The 13,601-nt window shown below is 39.7% G+C and overlaps 1 protein-coding gene across 1 annotated transcript in view; it reads left to right on the plus strand.

The window, feature by feature from the left end:
- Positions 1-1,069: 1,069 nt before the first annotated feature.
- rnf24 (ring finger protein 24) overlaps positions 1,070-13,601 on the plus strand; it is a 31,196-nt gene continuing 18,664 nt past the window's right edge. The window contains exons 1-2 of the mRNA XM_085276721.1: positions 1,070-1,539; positions 12,951-13,100. Coding sequence (XP_085132847.1) covers positions 12,958-13,100 — 143 coding nt within the window. The 5' untranslated portion in view covers positions 1,070-1,539; positions 12,951-12,957. The remainder of the gene's footprint in view (positions 1,540-12,950; positions 13,101-13,601) is intronic.

The raw sequence follows: 13,601 nt of genomic DNA on the forward strand, positions 1-13,601 counted from the left end.
ATTTAGCTCTCACTTTAAGGTACTTAAATACTTCAAAAATCTGTGAGCCAGCTGTGCTCAGTAAATAAAATGCAGGCTAGTAAGCTTCAGTTTCATCCCTGTAAGAGTAAAACGCTGAAAGAACTAATCGACGATCAGATTATAAAGACTGATCATATGAGGCCATGTGGACATTTTTACTTTAAATTCTTTTAAGTCTAACCCTACCTTGAGGATCTGAGCACAACCTCCACAACCAAATCAAAGTAAAACACACATAATAATATCACCTGTGGGCACTAAAACAGCAAAAGGAAATAAATATGTTGTAGCTAAAAGCAAATGTGCACTATAATACGGTTCATTAGTTATTTAAAATTCAGGCTAACATGTAAAGAGATATATAATTCATGTAAGGTCTTTCCAATGTTTTGTGACCTAGTAAGCTTTGAAAGTTGTTACATGCAGTATATAATGAACTACAATGCATATAATACTCAGTATAAAATAAACCAAAGCCAATAAATAATAATTTAAAATAAGTGTAGGTTTACTTTTTTGTCATTATGGTTACAGAATGTACAGAAATGGAGATATTATTGCTTGACCGGAGCTAAAACAATTTTGTAATATGTATTTGAAGTTTACTCAACCATTACAAGTTTTGTTACAAAACTCAAAGTGTTGTTATTACAACTGAATTTAGTAATTCACCAAGAACACCGAGAGAACCAAGAAAAACTGTATTAAAGTTTTCAAGTAATTGTTTGCTCTTTGGGAATAGAAATACTTTAAAACATTAAAACAGAACTTAGTTGGAGACGATATTCTGTTTTTACAAGAAAATATTTAGAAAACATAAAACCTAGTTAATTCAGAAGATATTTATGTCGATAAATCAGGAAATGACTGCACTTCTATGAAACCTATGAACATTTAGAGAACTAGCATCGGTTCTGACTCCAACCATTATTTGTGAGTGCAGCTTTGCAATCAGCTACGTGACCATCATGTGCAGCATCCCCCCTCCCTCCATCCCTAGCATCACTCCCCTCGTACAGGCTGTCCTCAAAACCTCCAGTGGCGTTGCCCGTCTCGGTCTGTGCACACTGATCCGACTAGCAGGAGGAGGTGGGATCTATATGCTAGTTGTGGTAGTGGGCTAACAAACGACTACGTGCGAACCGTGCAGACTGCCAAGCTCGGTTACCACTCCCATAAGCGCTCTTTTTCTCTGGAAAAAAACTAAGACCGCCCGCCTCTGAGACAGTTATTCGCCACTGCAAGCTGCTCTCTTACTCATCGCTGATTTTGAATCAAATGAATCAAGAATCGTGATAACCACAACAGCCAGGAGTCGTGAACACCGCAGGCCGGGGGGGTTGTGTGATGAGATCGTCGCCCTACAGCGGGGATTTGGTAACGCAGAGATAAGACGGCTCTTTGCTGCCAGGACGAGTTTCGGTTTGGATCGACTTGTCGCCTTTTCTTTAAAGCCTATTAGAAGAAGCACGTTGTAGAAAAGCACGGCTACTACTGGGGCTGCTGGGGGGATCGCTGGTGAGTTGATAGTACTTTCTTTTTATTTTAATTAACCTGTTATCTGTAGCTGCTAGCTTACTGTCAACTGTTAACATCCAATGAGCCCAACTTGGTAAAAAGCACTGATGCTCCCAATTTAAGTTCAAAACCAGCCAAAACTAACAGTATTGCACTAAATTACTCTTCAAGTTATTATAAAACAACTTAAAATGTTTCAGGGAAATGACTGAATGTTCATGAATTTGTGTAAGTGAACTTAAATGGTTTTTCAGTAGTAAAAGAAAGGGGGTGGAGGGGGGCTGCTCACGTTAAGTAATGCTATGTCATTTGAAGCTAAGGTTAGCCTGACGGCTACTAGCTTGGGAGCCCACGCCCAACTGGTCTCCTGTTCTTTAATGAGCAACAACCATATCATGAATGGCTCAGTTACACCACAGAGATGTAACAGAAACTACTTCAAAGAAAATGAAACGACAGTGGGAAATACAGTTTTTCTTCAATTTCACACAGAGGAAAATGTGGCCTGAAGTGACACATAAATGATCAAAATCATCAGATATGGCTTTAAAAAAGCACAACGATTGATGGGTGCATCCCTGCTGAGCTCCAGTGATGATCAGCAGACAGAAAAGCAGCTGAAAATACAGACAATGCACATAATATAAAGAGTATGAGACAATAAGAGCAAACTTCAACTCCCCCTTTTAGGCTTATTGTTTTTACTCATCAAGAGAGTTGGATAAGTAGCTTTCAGATGTAATTTATTTTGCCTTTAGGTGCATATCTGGCATCCTGCAGAGTATATGTATTTTTATTTTTAAGTTCAGTATGAAAATATCAGTCTACCTGGCAGCACGGCCCCACACAAACACAAATTTTTTTGGTATCTGGTCACCCACATATGACTCTACATTTTGATTATAACTGAGGAAAAATAGTGTGAATTTCCAAGACGTTAAGGCAATGATTTGTTTATCTACATATTCCAAAAAGATTAATGAGCAATATATTATACTTTATTTTAATATTAAACCATATTTTTAACTTTTTTCTGCTATTACAGTGTGTTTAACATGGGTTACGTAAATGGTTCAGCATCTCATAGGTGATTGTGGCCAAAAAAAAAGTGTTATGCTGTCTTTGTGCTGAACTCGTTTGTGAACTCTAGATGCAATGTTGCAGTATTGCACTGACTCTTGCAAACCTGACTTGCAGCTGTGGTCTCAGCTGTGAAGTAGACAATTCGAGACAATGTAAAGTGTAATCACACATTCAACGCTGTAATCACCCACTCATTCTAGGAAAAGAAAACATGCAGTCGCAGCATTGAACAGTTTATATTTCAACTGTTCCCTGACGTTCAGGGGTCTAAGAATAGAGTCCTTGTGCACGCTGTATGAACTGTTGCTTTGTGACTTTGGGCTATGAAGTAATTAAATGGCTTGTTCCAAAAGTTTAGACGTTATCCACCAGTACTAATGACAGGTTGGTGCATGTGACTGAATGATACGTACAAAACTGAGTAAAAATGGCTTGGCAGTCCCCCCCCCCCCCCCAATTTTTTCTTTCCTCTACAAGTAAGGCAAGCAGGGATATTTAATTTGTACAATGTAATAATTGGGTTACGTATGTATAATGCCTATATCTAGCGTATTGATAAAGATAGTAGCATTAGCAATCACTCAGTCTTCAAGTGGATTGGTTGTACATTAACACTAACCTGCTCATAAATGTGAAATCCATTTAATAAAGCTTATTTTAACAGCCTTCAAGCATTCGAAGTAGCATGTTTGATTCTGTGCAGTTTCAGCCATCAAAAAGAAAAGAAAACATTGTAACAAAAGTTTACTACCAAAAAATGTAAGTGAATATTCAGTGAGAGCAGGCAGCGAACAGTCCATGATGGTAATAGCTTGTAAGTCTATGAAAAATAGTGTTAGTTAGAGGAAATGAATTGATGGTGCAACCGATTACACAGAAATTTTCCATGAGGGAAGGAGTGAAGTCCATGCCTGTTTACTTAAAAAGTGGGCTGTTTTTTTTCCTCAAGGGCACCTGGTGATGCAACACTGGATGTCTGTAACAGTAAGGGGTTGGGCTTCCTCTTACTTCACTGTCTGACAGAGCATCAATAATGGCCGTTCTGCTTTTTTAATGCCTTCTTTGAAGACTTGTTAGATACTCAGAAAAACTAGGCAAAGCTGTGTCACAGATACAAAAACATCCACCTGTGATCTCTTAGTTACGCTGCAATAGGTCTAGGCTGCTGGAGGATTCCCATGATGCCTTTAGTACTTCTTCTTCAGTCACCTTTTTCACCTACTATGTGTCTACACACATCTGCATTTAATTGTTTGTTAATATTAATCTCTGCCTTTCTTCCATGCCTTTGTCCTGTCTTCATCCGCTCATCCTCGACCGGTAGCGGCAGATGGCGCCTCTTCCTGAGCCTGGTTTTGCTCGAGGTTTCTTCCTGTTAAAGGGGAGTTTTTCCATCCCACTTTCACCAAAGCACTTGCTTGTAGGGAGTCATATGATTGTTGGGGTTTTCTTTGTATTTTTGTAGAGTCTCTACCTCAAAATACAAAGCACTTTGAAGCAACTGTTGGGGTGACATGGTGCTATACAAATAGAATTGAATTGAATTGAAGCAAGTAGTTATACTCCAGTCAACTTGCTAAGTGCTTCCTTACAGTGTGTTAATGCTTCTTGTGTAATTGTCCTGTTTCACAGGAAATGAGCATTGTCATATTAAGCTGGGAAGGCCCCCCCCCCCCCCCCCCCCCACACACACACACACACACACACATCCCACAAGTGCTCTAATGCTTAAGGGAAAGGTTAAATAGACTAGTGACTTAACAAATTCATGGTGTATGCTTAAAGCCTGTCCAACATGTTCCAAATATTCTCTGATCTGGAAATACAAGCTTGATGGCTGCAGCACTTGAGATGTAATTGATCCACAAATCCTTGTGTACGCTCCTGTGCTCATATGTATCTGTATCACAATAAGCCTTCACAAATGATAACCAATTTAATTATAGTAAATAAACCAAAATATAGGGTTTCTATTAGTGAGTATATGGTGAAGAGAGATACTTATGATCCCCTTTGAAAATCATCTAAAGCTTAGATTTCACCTACTGATCATTCACTTGTGGCTCTTGGCCTCAACTAAGTACTTAAGTGCTAAGTACTAAATTCACTTATGTATGGACTCACTGATACTAACTATGGGTTAACTGACTAGTTTTACAGCTTGTTTTCTTTACAAAAGTTGCACTTGACATAGGCTGGTTGTTGATTCCCTGTGGGTCAATAGCAGATAACGCTAAGAATTGATATGACTTCAGCTTGTTTTCATGTTTCTACTTGACTTACTCACCCTCACATGACTACAGGTTATTTATACTAGCTGTGACCCTGCACTTTGCACATCCAAGGGTCCCATTTCCCTAAAGTAGGTAGTTGTAAAAGGACGCTGCTTGCTACAATTTAACCACGAGCCTGTTCAGCGATCATGCTGCTTTTTAGAAGGCAAATAAACAGCCGAGAAGTTGCAAATAAAATGAAGAGCAGAAAAGAAAGTAAAACTTTGACAGTCAAATGGAAACTGGTTAATGAGGTGGCAGGGAGTGCTGAAAGGAGGGTGAAAAAAGAAACTGCAGAGAAGCACAGGGGCAAGAGTGCTATGAGGCAGCTGTGTGTGTCAGTTTTCTCGTATTTGTGTCGTCTTGTGTTACTGTGAAAGTCCACTGAGGAACGATGATGAGCTCATGGAGACGGAGACAGACAAAAATGGTTAAAAAGGAAGAGAAATCAATCAAATGTTCAAGTATGGCTTGAATATAGCCTCAAAAAACATACTCTAAAAGTTAGCATGAAGTAGGCAGCAGATTTTCTCATTTAGAAGCAACACTATCGAGACTAAACCGAGTGAAAAATAACAACTTATCACCGCACGCAAAACACCATAGAGAAAAAAACCATAAAGGTAAACTCTAATCTTTGCGATTACAGGAGTGAATTACAGCGTGGTAGACTAGTGAAAGTGAAAGAACGCTCAAAGAAACTTGTAAACAAGTGAGCCTTTGGGGTTTGAACATTAAGCCAAAGCACAAGTGCCAAAACATGCCAAGCTTCAAATGGCCATTTGTTGCTGGTGCCAAAAGGGAGTCAATCCCTATAGACTACAGACGCCCATGTACAGCCTGGTACACAAGTGGTTTTGCTCTCTGTAGGTTATTTCCCCGCTCATGACACCTCTACTATGAGCCTTTGTCTCACTTGTGGCTTGAAGTTATAGTTAAATTTGGTTTTCTTGTAACAAATTGTCAAGGCCTTTTAATTTTGCTGTTTATATTTCAGCACTGACAGCCGCTTGGTTCAGTTTAAGATGTGACAAACGATGAGGTGGGAGTGACCACTCTGATTCACTCGTGCTTTGACCCAGTGTTTCAGGAGCAAAGATTTCCAAGGCCACCTTGTACCTGACTGAGCCACTAGCTTTGACAAATATGCAGTAATTAATGCTGGCGGGATGGGAACAGGCTGTACTGACATCATAAAACTCTAATTAGCCTACTGCAAATACAGCCCTTCCGTATACTACACCAGTGGTTCTAAAGCTGTGGTGTGGAGGCAAGGCAGGTAGAGTACAGACAAGCAGGGAAAAAATATGAATATGAAAGTCGAGTGAATACGAGGTTGTTGATGCTGGAGACTTTTTTTCTTTTTGGTTAATGATGGTTAAAAGTTGTGGTTTGTAAACGTTTTGGCTTTTGAACTGGGACATGCCAGAAAATCCTCAAAATCCTGTACTACTGCATTCATGTTTCATCTATTATTATTAAGTAATCACACCAGTCCCCAGTGTCTCTTTAATGACTTCCTTTTATAAAACTGTTCCTGGCTTTCTGTCTCTGTTGCAGGGAGATAAAATTAATAAAGAGTGATTTATTTTGAGGAGTCTACAAATGACTGGTTACCTATTGTAAAAACGCCCTCCTCACTGATTCACATGTGTTGAGTCGGTAAATATGCACAAGTAGATTAAAAAGTAAGGCTAACACCGTATCGAACAGCCGATCAGCAAATGAGGGGCGGCGTCTTTGCTAGTGACAAAGTATACTCAACATTTCCGGCACTAGAAAAGGAGCCTTACAGTTAACACTTTCTAGGGAAACTTAATGATGACGAAGACTGCTTGTTATATGTGTGGATTTCATGCATGTTTCTGAATGTATAAGTGCGCATGCAGTTCTGTTAGGTGTCATCAGTTGCTATGAGCTCGCCCCCGTTGACAACCCTGTCTCCCACATCTCCATAACTAGATTTACAGCTACAGTGACCTACTTATTGTAGAACCTGGTCCAACTTTGGAAAAGCAAACGTTTGTGGGCACTGCTAGCCAAAAGTAAATAGTGAGATGCACAACCATGTCTTTATCTGCTGCATGCAAAACATAATCCATCTTTTTCATTGAATTACTGTTTAAAAGCTTTCTTCTCTCACGCTGAGGCTTGTATCATACTCTTGTCTTAAGGCATAAGGATCAGCTGTGTTTAGATTCAGTTATCTGAACATTAAACTGCTGAAAATATGATATGTAAGTGAAGTGTCATGTGAGTGCAGACATTTCACTTTTCGCTGCCAGCACATTTTAAAGAGCCCCTTACTCTGCCTGTGAGGCCCTGGTGTTTGTTGCTGCCCTTTGGCATATTAAGTTTCAGATGTGCAAACCTCATGGCCGTTCATGGCTGCTAGTGGAAATTTCCACTTCTCTTCATACAGCATCTTGTGTATTATAATGCTGAGGGCTGATAATAAGAAACTGTACAACAGATTTAAAAGTTTAGGCGTTGTTTTAAAAGCAGTTTGGTGTTTATTTATATAGGTAACGTTTTTTTTTTAATTTGTTAAGGTTTTAACTACTTCTTCCTCTTTGGAACCCAGTAGCAGTAAAACTCACCAGCTGCTGGACAAAAGAAAGTAGAAACATAGAGGGATCATGTGGTACTCGTTCAAAAAGGTTCAGCTTCTATTGATCAGAAGTTCAAGGCAGGATTGTGGGTGGTGGAGGCGGGGTGTGTCCTTTACGTTTAAGGTTTACAAACAGTGAGTTATATCATTAATAAGTTACACAATGCTCATCAGGAGGTGTGGTAATGAGCGAATGGAAAGGGAAGGTTCCTATCCTGGGTTGTTCATTGAAAACATTAGGTCTGTATCCAAGGGTGACCCTTTTTAACGTTCTTATAAGGACTTTATTCTGTAGTGGCTACATTGTCATCTGGTTTGTTTTAGTGGGTTTAACGTACGTGTAGATTTTTCTATCAGGCTGACCTATCAGACTCAAGTAGATGTGAATGTTTTACAGTGTGAAACAACTGCATAACATTGTTTTGCTTTCAGTCTGTTGCACAGATAAATCATGAGTCACTGGCTTACTGGAAAAGTTTCTTCATGGGCTGCAGTCAGTTAAAAAAAATCCCAAAAAAGTTATGAAATAGTTTAAAAGTTGAAACTGCCTGCCAGCAGAGATGAAAAAGTGCAGTCTGAGACATTGTCTTTGCTCCTCTCTTAGTTAGGAAGTTGATGTTATCCCCAGGAGAAGCACAGTGTTCCGACAAATGGGAAGCAACAGCTCTCCCATTATTTTTTCCGGCTTGTTTTTGTCTCGGGTCTAAGGAGAGCTGTTGCTTCAAATTAAACGGAGTTGAAAGTTTGTGATCAAATCAGAATCAGGCTCAGTTGTAGGTAGGAACAAAACAAACACAGACTACAAATGTACACAAATATCTGAAGTTTCATTGATTTTTTTTTTTTTTTTTTTTCACGTGTCCTTATGATGACTTGCTTTTGTAGAAAATTGATTGGAGACTTCCCAGTAAGTTAGGCAACACATGTTTATCTTCATTATATAAAACTGTGGAAACAATCTGAGTTACGTTTTTCAGTTTTCTCTGGTTAGGGAAATGTTCTGCACATGCTGGCTGGCTTTATCAGTGCTCGCTTTATAATTTTACTATGTTTGTATAACCATAACACAATGTAAAAAACAAACAAACCATGGACTCGATTGTAGTTACATTTATTGGGAGGTGCACACCAGGTTACGTAGAAGGTTGCGGCGTAGGGTTAGGTGGGGTTGCACTTATGGTGTAAGTTACGACGTAGATCTGACGCACAAGTTTAATTTGCGTGTAATTGTTCCTCTTGTCACGTATTACATGGTTGTTGTTTTTACAGTCTGCTGCTGACATTCGTGATGTTATGTGCCCTGTGTATTGTGTTTAAGTACATCCTGCTGACACAAAAACAACAAATTCTGCAGATACACCCCGATAATGTTGTTGTTTTGTTTGTTTTTTTAATCCCATGATTCGGCAGGCAAAATGTATCCTTTGTGTCCTTTAGTCATTGTGCTGCGGCACTGTACTTTGGGCATTGTGCAGTCAGTTACGCTAAAATAGTCGTGTATGTAACCGCTTGACGATAGCGATGCGTGATTCTGCTGCTTGTGACACGCGTCACAAGCTTACGTGTGTTCAGCATTAACGCAAAATACTGGACATTTCAGTGTTCAGTTGTGAACATTTTATGAGGAATTCCTTTGCTTGTCATGCCTCTTCCTGTGTGTATTCATCCCCAAGATGTGACATTAAACTGAAGAATTGTGGTTGGTCGTGTGGATCATGCAACTTCTTGAAATAAACTCTGTGCAAGAATATGCTGTTATCATTAGGAAACCCACATATAGGAGCTCAGTGTGGAGTAACTCTTTCTAGTCCCATCGTACATGAATCTGGACAATAAAATATCAGAGGTCAGACAAAAGGTGAACATCAAAAGTCATGTTTTCCTCATTTGTACTTTGCACGAATTCCTTTCTATTTTACTCTTGATGAAAATAGAATAATTACTTTTGCTTTGTTTTTCTTCAATCATGTCTCACAAAGCCATGCACAAGGAATGTGAAGATTTTCCCACTCATCTTCATTTCCAATGCATCTGCAGTGTGCATAGCCTTGTTGCTGGTTACGTAATAGGGTGAGGCCGTGTAAAAATGTCTGAGGGAGACAGGCAGGTGGTGAAAGAAAGGGAGGAATGAGGAGAGCAGATACATTTAATACAAAAAGAATAATTTATATCACCCAGTTCACACTGGCTCCTTTTCTAATACTCTCCTGTGTTTGACAACGTGATGCCGCTCCCCCTCACGCGCACACACACACACACACACAAACAAAGTTGGAGGTATGTAAGTTGTTGACTGCAAGGGGGTTATATTTCAAGATCTTGATGTACCCACGACCCTGTCAGTCAGCGAATCTTGATACTGAAGGGATGCTGCACAGAGTGAAAGACACAGCCTCATGGTTTAGGGCAAAAGACTTCTTAAACCTATCTTTCAGTGTGATCGTATTAGCCATGACCAGCATACCTAATAGACACATCCCAGTAACCAGATCCCTGACCTACGTGTCTCTCATATAGCAAGCAATAAAACCATATCTGTGCTGGATTTCAGAGAAACAGAGTTAAAGTTCAGCGCTTGGGTCACATGTCAGTTTATGTGCTTTTGTTTACTTTGCGATATTTAAGAACTGTGGAACTGTGGAAACTCATTATTGTATTTAAACTGTTCCCCATTGACAAAATGCCACTCTTTATGAATGACATTTAAAAACTTAATAATAAAAAATAATACTAGACATATAAAAATATATAATACGACTAAATACTAGTTTTCCAAACTGTAGTGTTTTAGTTTTATTCCAATTTTCCAGCGTCTGTTTTTCCAGATTGTGCTGAAGACCTCTGTCCTAATTATCTACTATGAGGAACAGGTTTGTCAGTGTGTCGCACTCAGATTTCTCCAGAGGTGTTTGCGCAGCATGTTTCTGTGGTTAGTTAAGCTCGGGTATGATGCTGCGGCTGTGTTGGTTGGACAATGTTGACCAATATTGGCCTGATATGTCAGACAGAAGCTTTTTTTTTTTCTTTGAACTTGAATGCAGATAAAGGAACTGTGTCTTACAGTAGTTACAGTAGTTTGCCAACTTTGGCTCCTTTGTTTACAAGAGTCTCACAAATAACAGAGCATGCGTCACAATGCGGTTTGGAGTTGAGCCGTGTCTCCAACCTTCCATCTCTACAGTTTGTAAGTCGGAATTGGCCCCAAAACTTCAGTTTCGGCTCAGCTCTTGTTAATACAGAGAAGCCAAAAAGAGTCGGAGAGCAGAGAGGGGCTCGAGTTTGGCAGGGAGCCTTTATGAACAGGGCGCAGATATGATCCAAACAGATGCACTCAGTGAAAAGGCTCTCAAGGACACAGCATGGCACTTTGTAAAGGCCTGTGTTACAGATAGATGCACACTTTTCTGCTCTTCAGCATGAAAGCACCAATAGGGTATGTATATGTGAGTTTCTTTATTCTATATTTAACAAAAATATAAGTGATGCAGTCTGGAGATAATTTCATTAACATGTAGTTGTGTAACTTGGTAGCTTGAACTACTCGAAGAAATTATTCTAACTGTGTGAACTGACGCAAGATTGCAACAGAGGACTAATCTTGTAAATGAAAGTGTGTGTTTTGTTTTCAAGTTTTGGAGGTGTTTCTGGAGGTGCTTCTCACATTGTGTCAAAGGTACGCAGCACAGAGGCATGTTTGTTATCGGATAACAAGAGCATAGTTGCCTGGACTTTGTTTGTGAAGAAGACAGTTGAGCTTGGGGCTTGAGTTTTGCACATGCGAGGCTACCAAGCTTCAGTTAGCTGGCAAAATTCTAAACTGAAATGTCTTTTTTGCTGCTCGTTCATGAATGATTAAACTCACGGGGCCACTGGGAGCCCTATGAGTTTAGGATATTTGAAATTGAATATAATAGACTTTCCCTGATGTTCATGTAATACTCTGATCTCTACATGCACCACAATGTTTTGCAGGCCAGCAGAGGAAACTGTTGTTAAAGTCACAAGAATTTCATTTCTATTCTGAGTCAGCAATTGTCTTTTCAAAGTGTCTTTGGAGGAAAAAACAAACAAAAAACTCAGTTAGCTTTTGAGTTCAATAGCCTCTCTTCTGAAGACAGCACGCTAGCTTCATTCCTTATCTAAGCTATGCTTATCTTAAACGCCGGATTCCATCCTCTGGGATGTGATACTTACACATACAATTTGGGCTCAGTTTCCTCTGAGATACTACTCAAGCTTGACCTGGCTGTTGTGCCTAATATTTGGGACATTTTTCCCATTTCACCCCCCTTTAAACTGGTGACTCCATGTGCTCAGTTCACTCAGAGCTCTTTATATTTAAGGGATAAATCTCGGTCCTCGTAGCTTTTACAGTCTTTTTGTAATCTGACAGTTTCAAAGTCATGCTGAGCCACTGAAACATTTGTTAGGAGAACATCAGGTCCTTTACTTCTCCTGTATCATAAACCATGTGCCTTGCATTGCTCTTGTGTAAAGCTAGAAAGAGACGCTGTGCCAACCACGTTTATGTATGGATGACTTGCAGCTCTGGAGCAAGGCAGCTATCATGATTGCTAATACCAGCTGGAGTAATGTCATGTAGAAGCGCCTCGAAATAAAGCTAAGAAAGTGCCCACCATATGGAGGTGACTCTGTTAATGGCCTCAGTAAAACCTCCAAAACTTTCCACTCGGGAAGTGTACAGGAATGAAGCCTTTAGGGAAGAGGGAGGAGCACAAGACACGGGTCCAAAAGGAGCAAAAGTTATTCCGGTCCCCCCTCCTCATCTTCTGTGGGTAGGCTCAGACATGCCCAGTCTTGTCCTTTTTCATAAGTTGAGTAAGAGCACTTGGCCAGTTTATCCTTGTTAGTGTTCCTTGGATTTGATGGATTAAGTTTATCAGAAGTACAAACATGGAAGAAAATATTAAACAAAAGTTGCCTGCACATGTGTTTACACTCTTTTTAAATGATATAAATTACATAAATAAACAATTTTCTCTGTTCTCTTGCCTTGTTTTGGTAGAAACAAAGCTTTAGTGGTTCGATACCAAGAGGTCGTGAATGCTATAATGTCACAGTTGTGCTTTCTGAGTTGCCCTTTATTACTCGTTGCATCATTGCCCTGCTGTTTGTTTTCATTGCAGATTCTGAGGTTTAAGTTTACCTTCATGCAGGATGGTTTTAGTCTTTGGACAACAAGTCCCAGTTAACCCGTGTTTTATCATTACATTGTATTTTACATCACTTCATCAAGGTTAACTAATTGTAACACTTGTAGATATATGGTATTACAGTTAAGCAGCACTTCTAAAATGATGACATGCCCTCAGCTCCAGCTCCTTAGAGTCATTTAGTTTTCTTACTGGTACAAAGGGTTTTTCTTTCTGTGGACTGTGTTGGTGTCTGGAAGTACTTATGTCCATTTGTGTCTTTCCATCCAGGCTATCCATGAGCTCCGATTTCCCACACTACAGTTTCAGGATGCCAAATATAGGGTTCCAGAACCTTCCCCTTAACATCTACATTGTGGTGTTTGGGACAGCCATCTTTGTCTTCATCCTCAGCCTCCTCTTCTGCTGCTACTTAATAAGGTAAGAGTCATGCAGACTTTAGCTTGGGATCAGCGGAGGATTGGAATTTTTATAATGTGTCTGTGTGTGAGAGAGAAATGGTTGCTTTGCCATGCGGGTTTGTGGCATAAAGTGTCATACAGGCAACATTAGTGTGTGCATAAGATTAATCTGGTGCTAGTACCGCATGTGGTCTCTGAAAAGCTAGGATGGAAGATACAAACATTTATTAATCATTTAAAGAGACACATTGTTGTATTTTTTTTAATACATTCATTATTTATTGATTTTTGTGTTGGTATTTGTAAATCAGTTAACCTGAGAAGGCTCCCAGATTTGCCTATACAAATTCATTTACATGTGCAAATTAGGAAGCAAATTCCAATCATTACTCTCCCATTCCTGTAAATCAGCCCCAGCAGGCTTGGAATTTGCGCGCACATTTGTAATTCACACAGCTCTGTCCAGAAGAGGTTGTGTGAAGCTTGTTTTCGAAGACGATGGTGATTTAGAACACAGCGT

Source organism: Mchenga conophoros, linkage group LG6, assembly GCF_057382185.1.
Source record: "Mchenga conophoros isolate Kocher_MC1m ecotype Shallow Benthic linkage group LG6, M_conophoros_male_GT1.1, whole genome shotgun sequence".
Lineage (NCBI taxonomy): Eukaryota > Metazoa > Chordata > Actinopteri > Cichliformes > Cichlidae > Mchenga > Mchenga conophoros.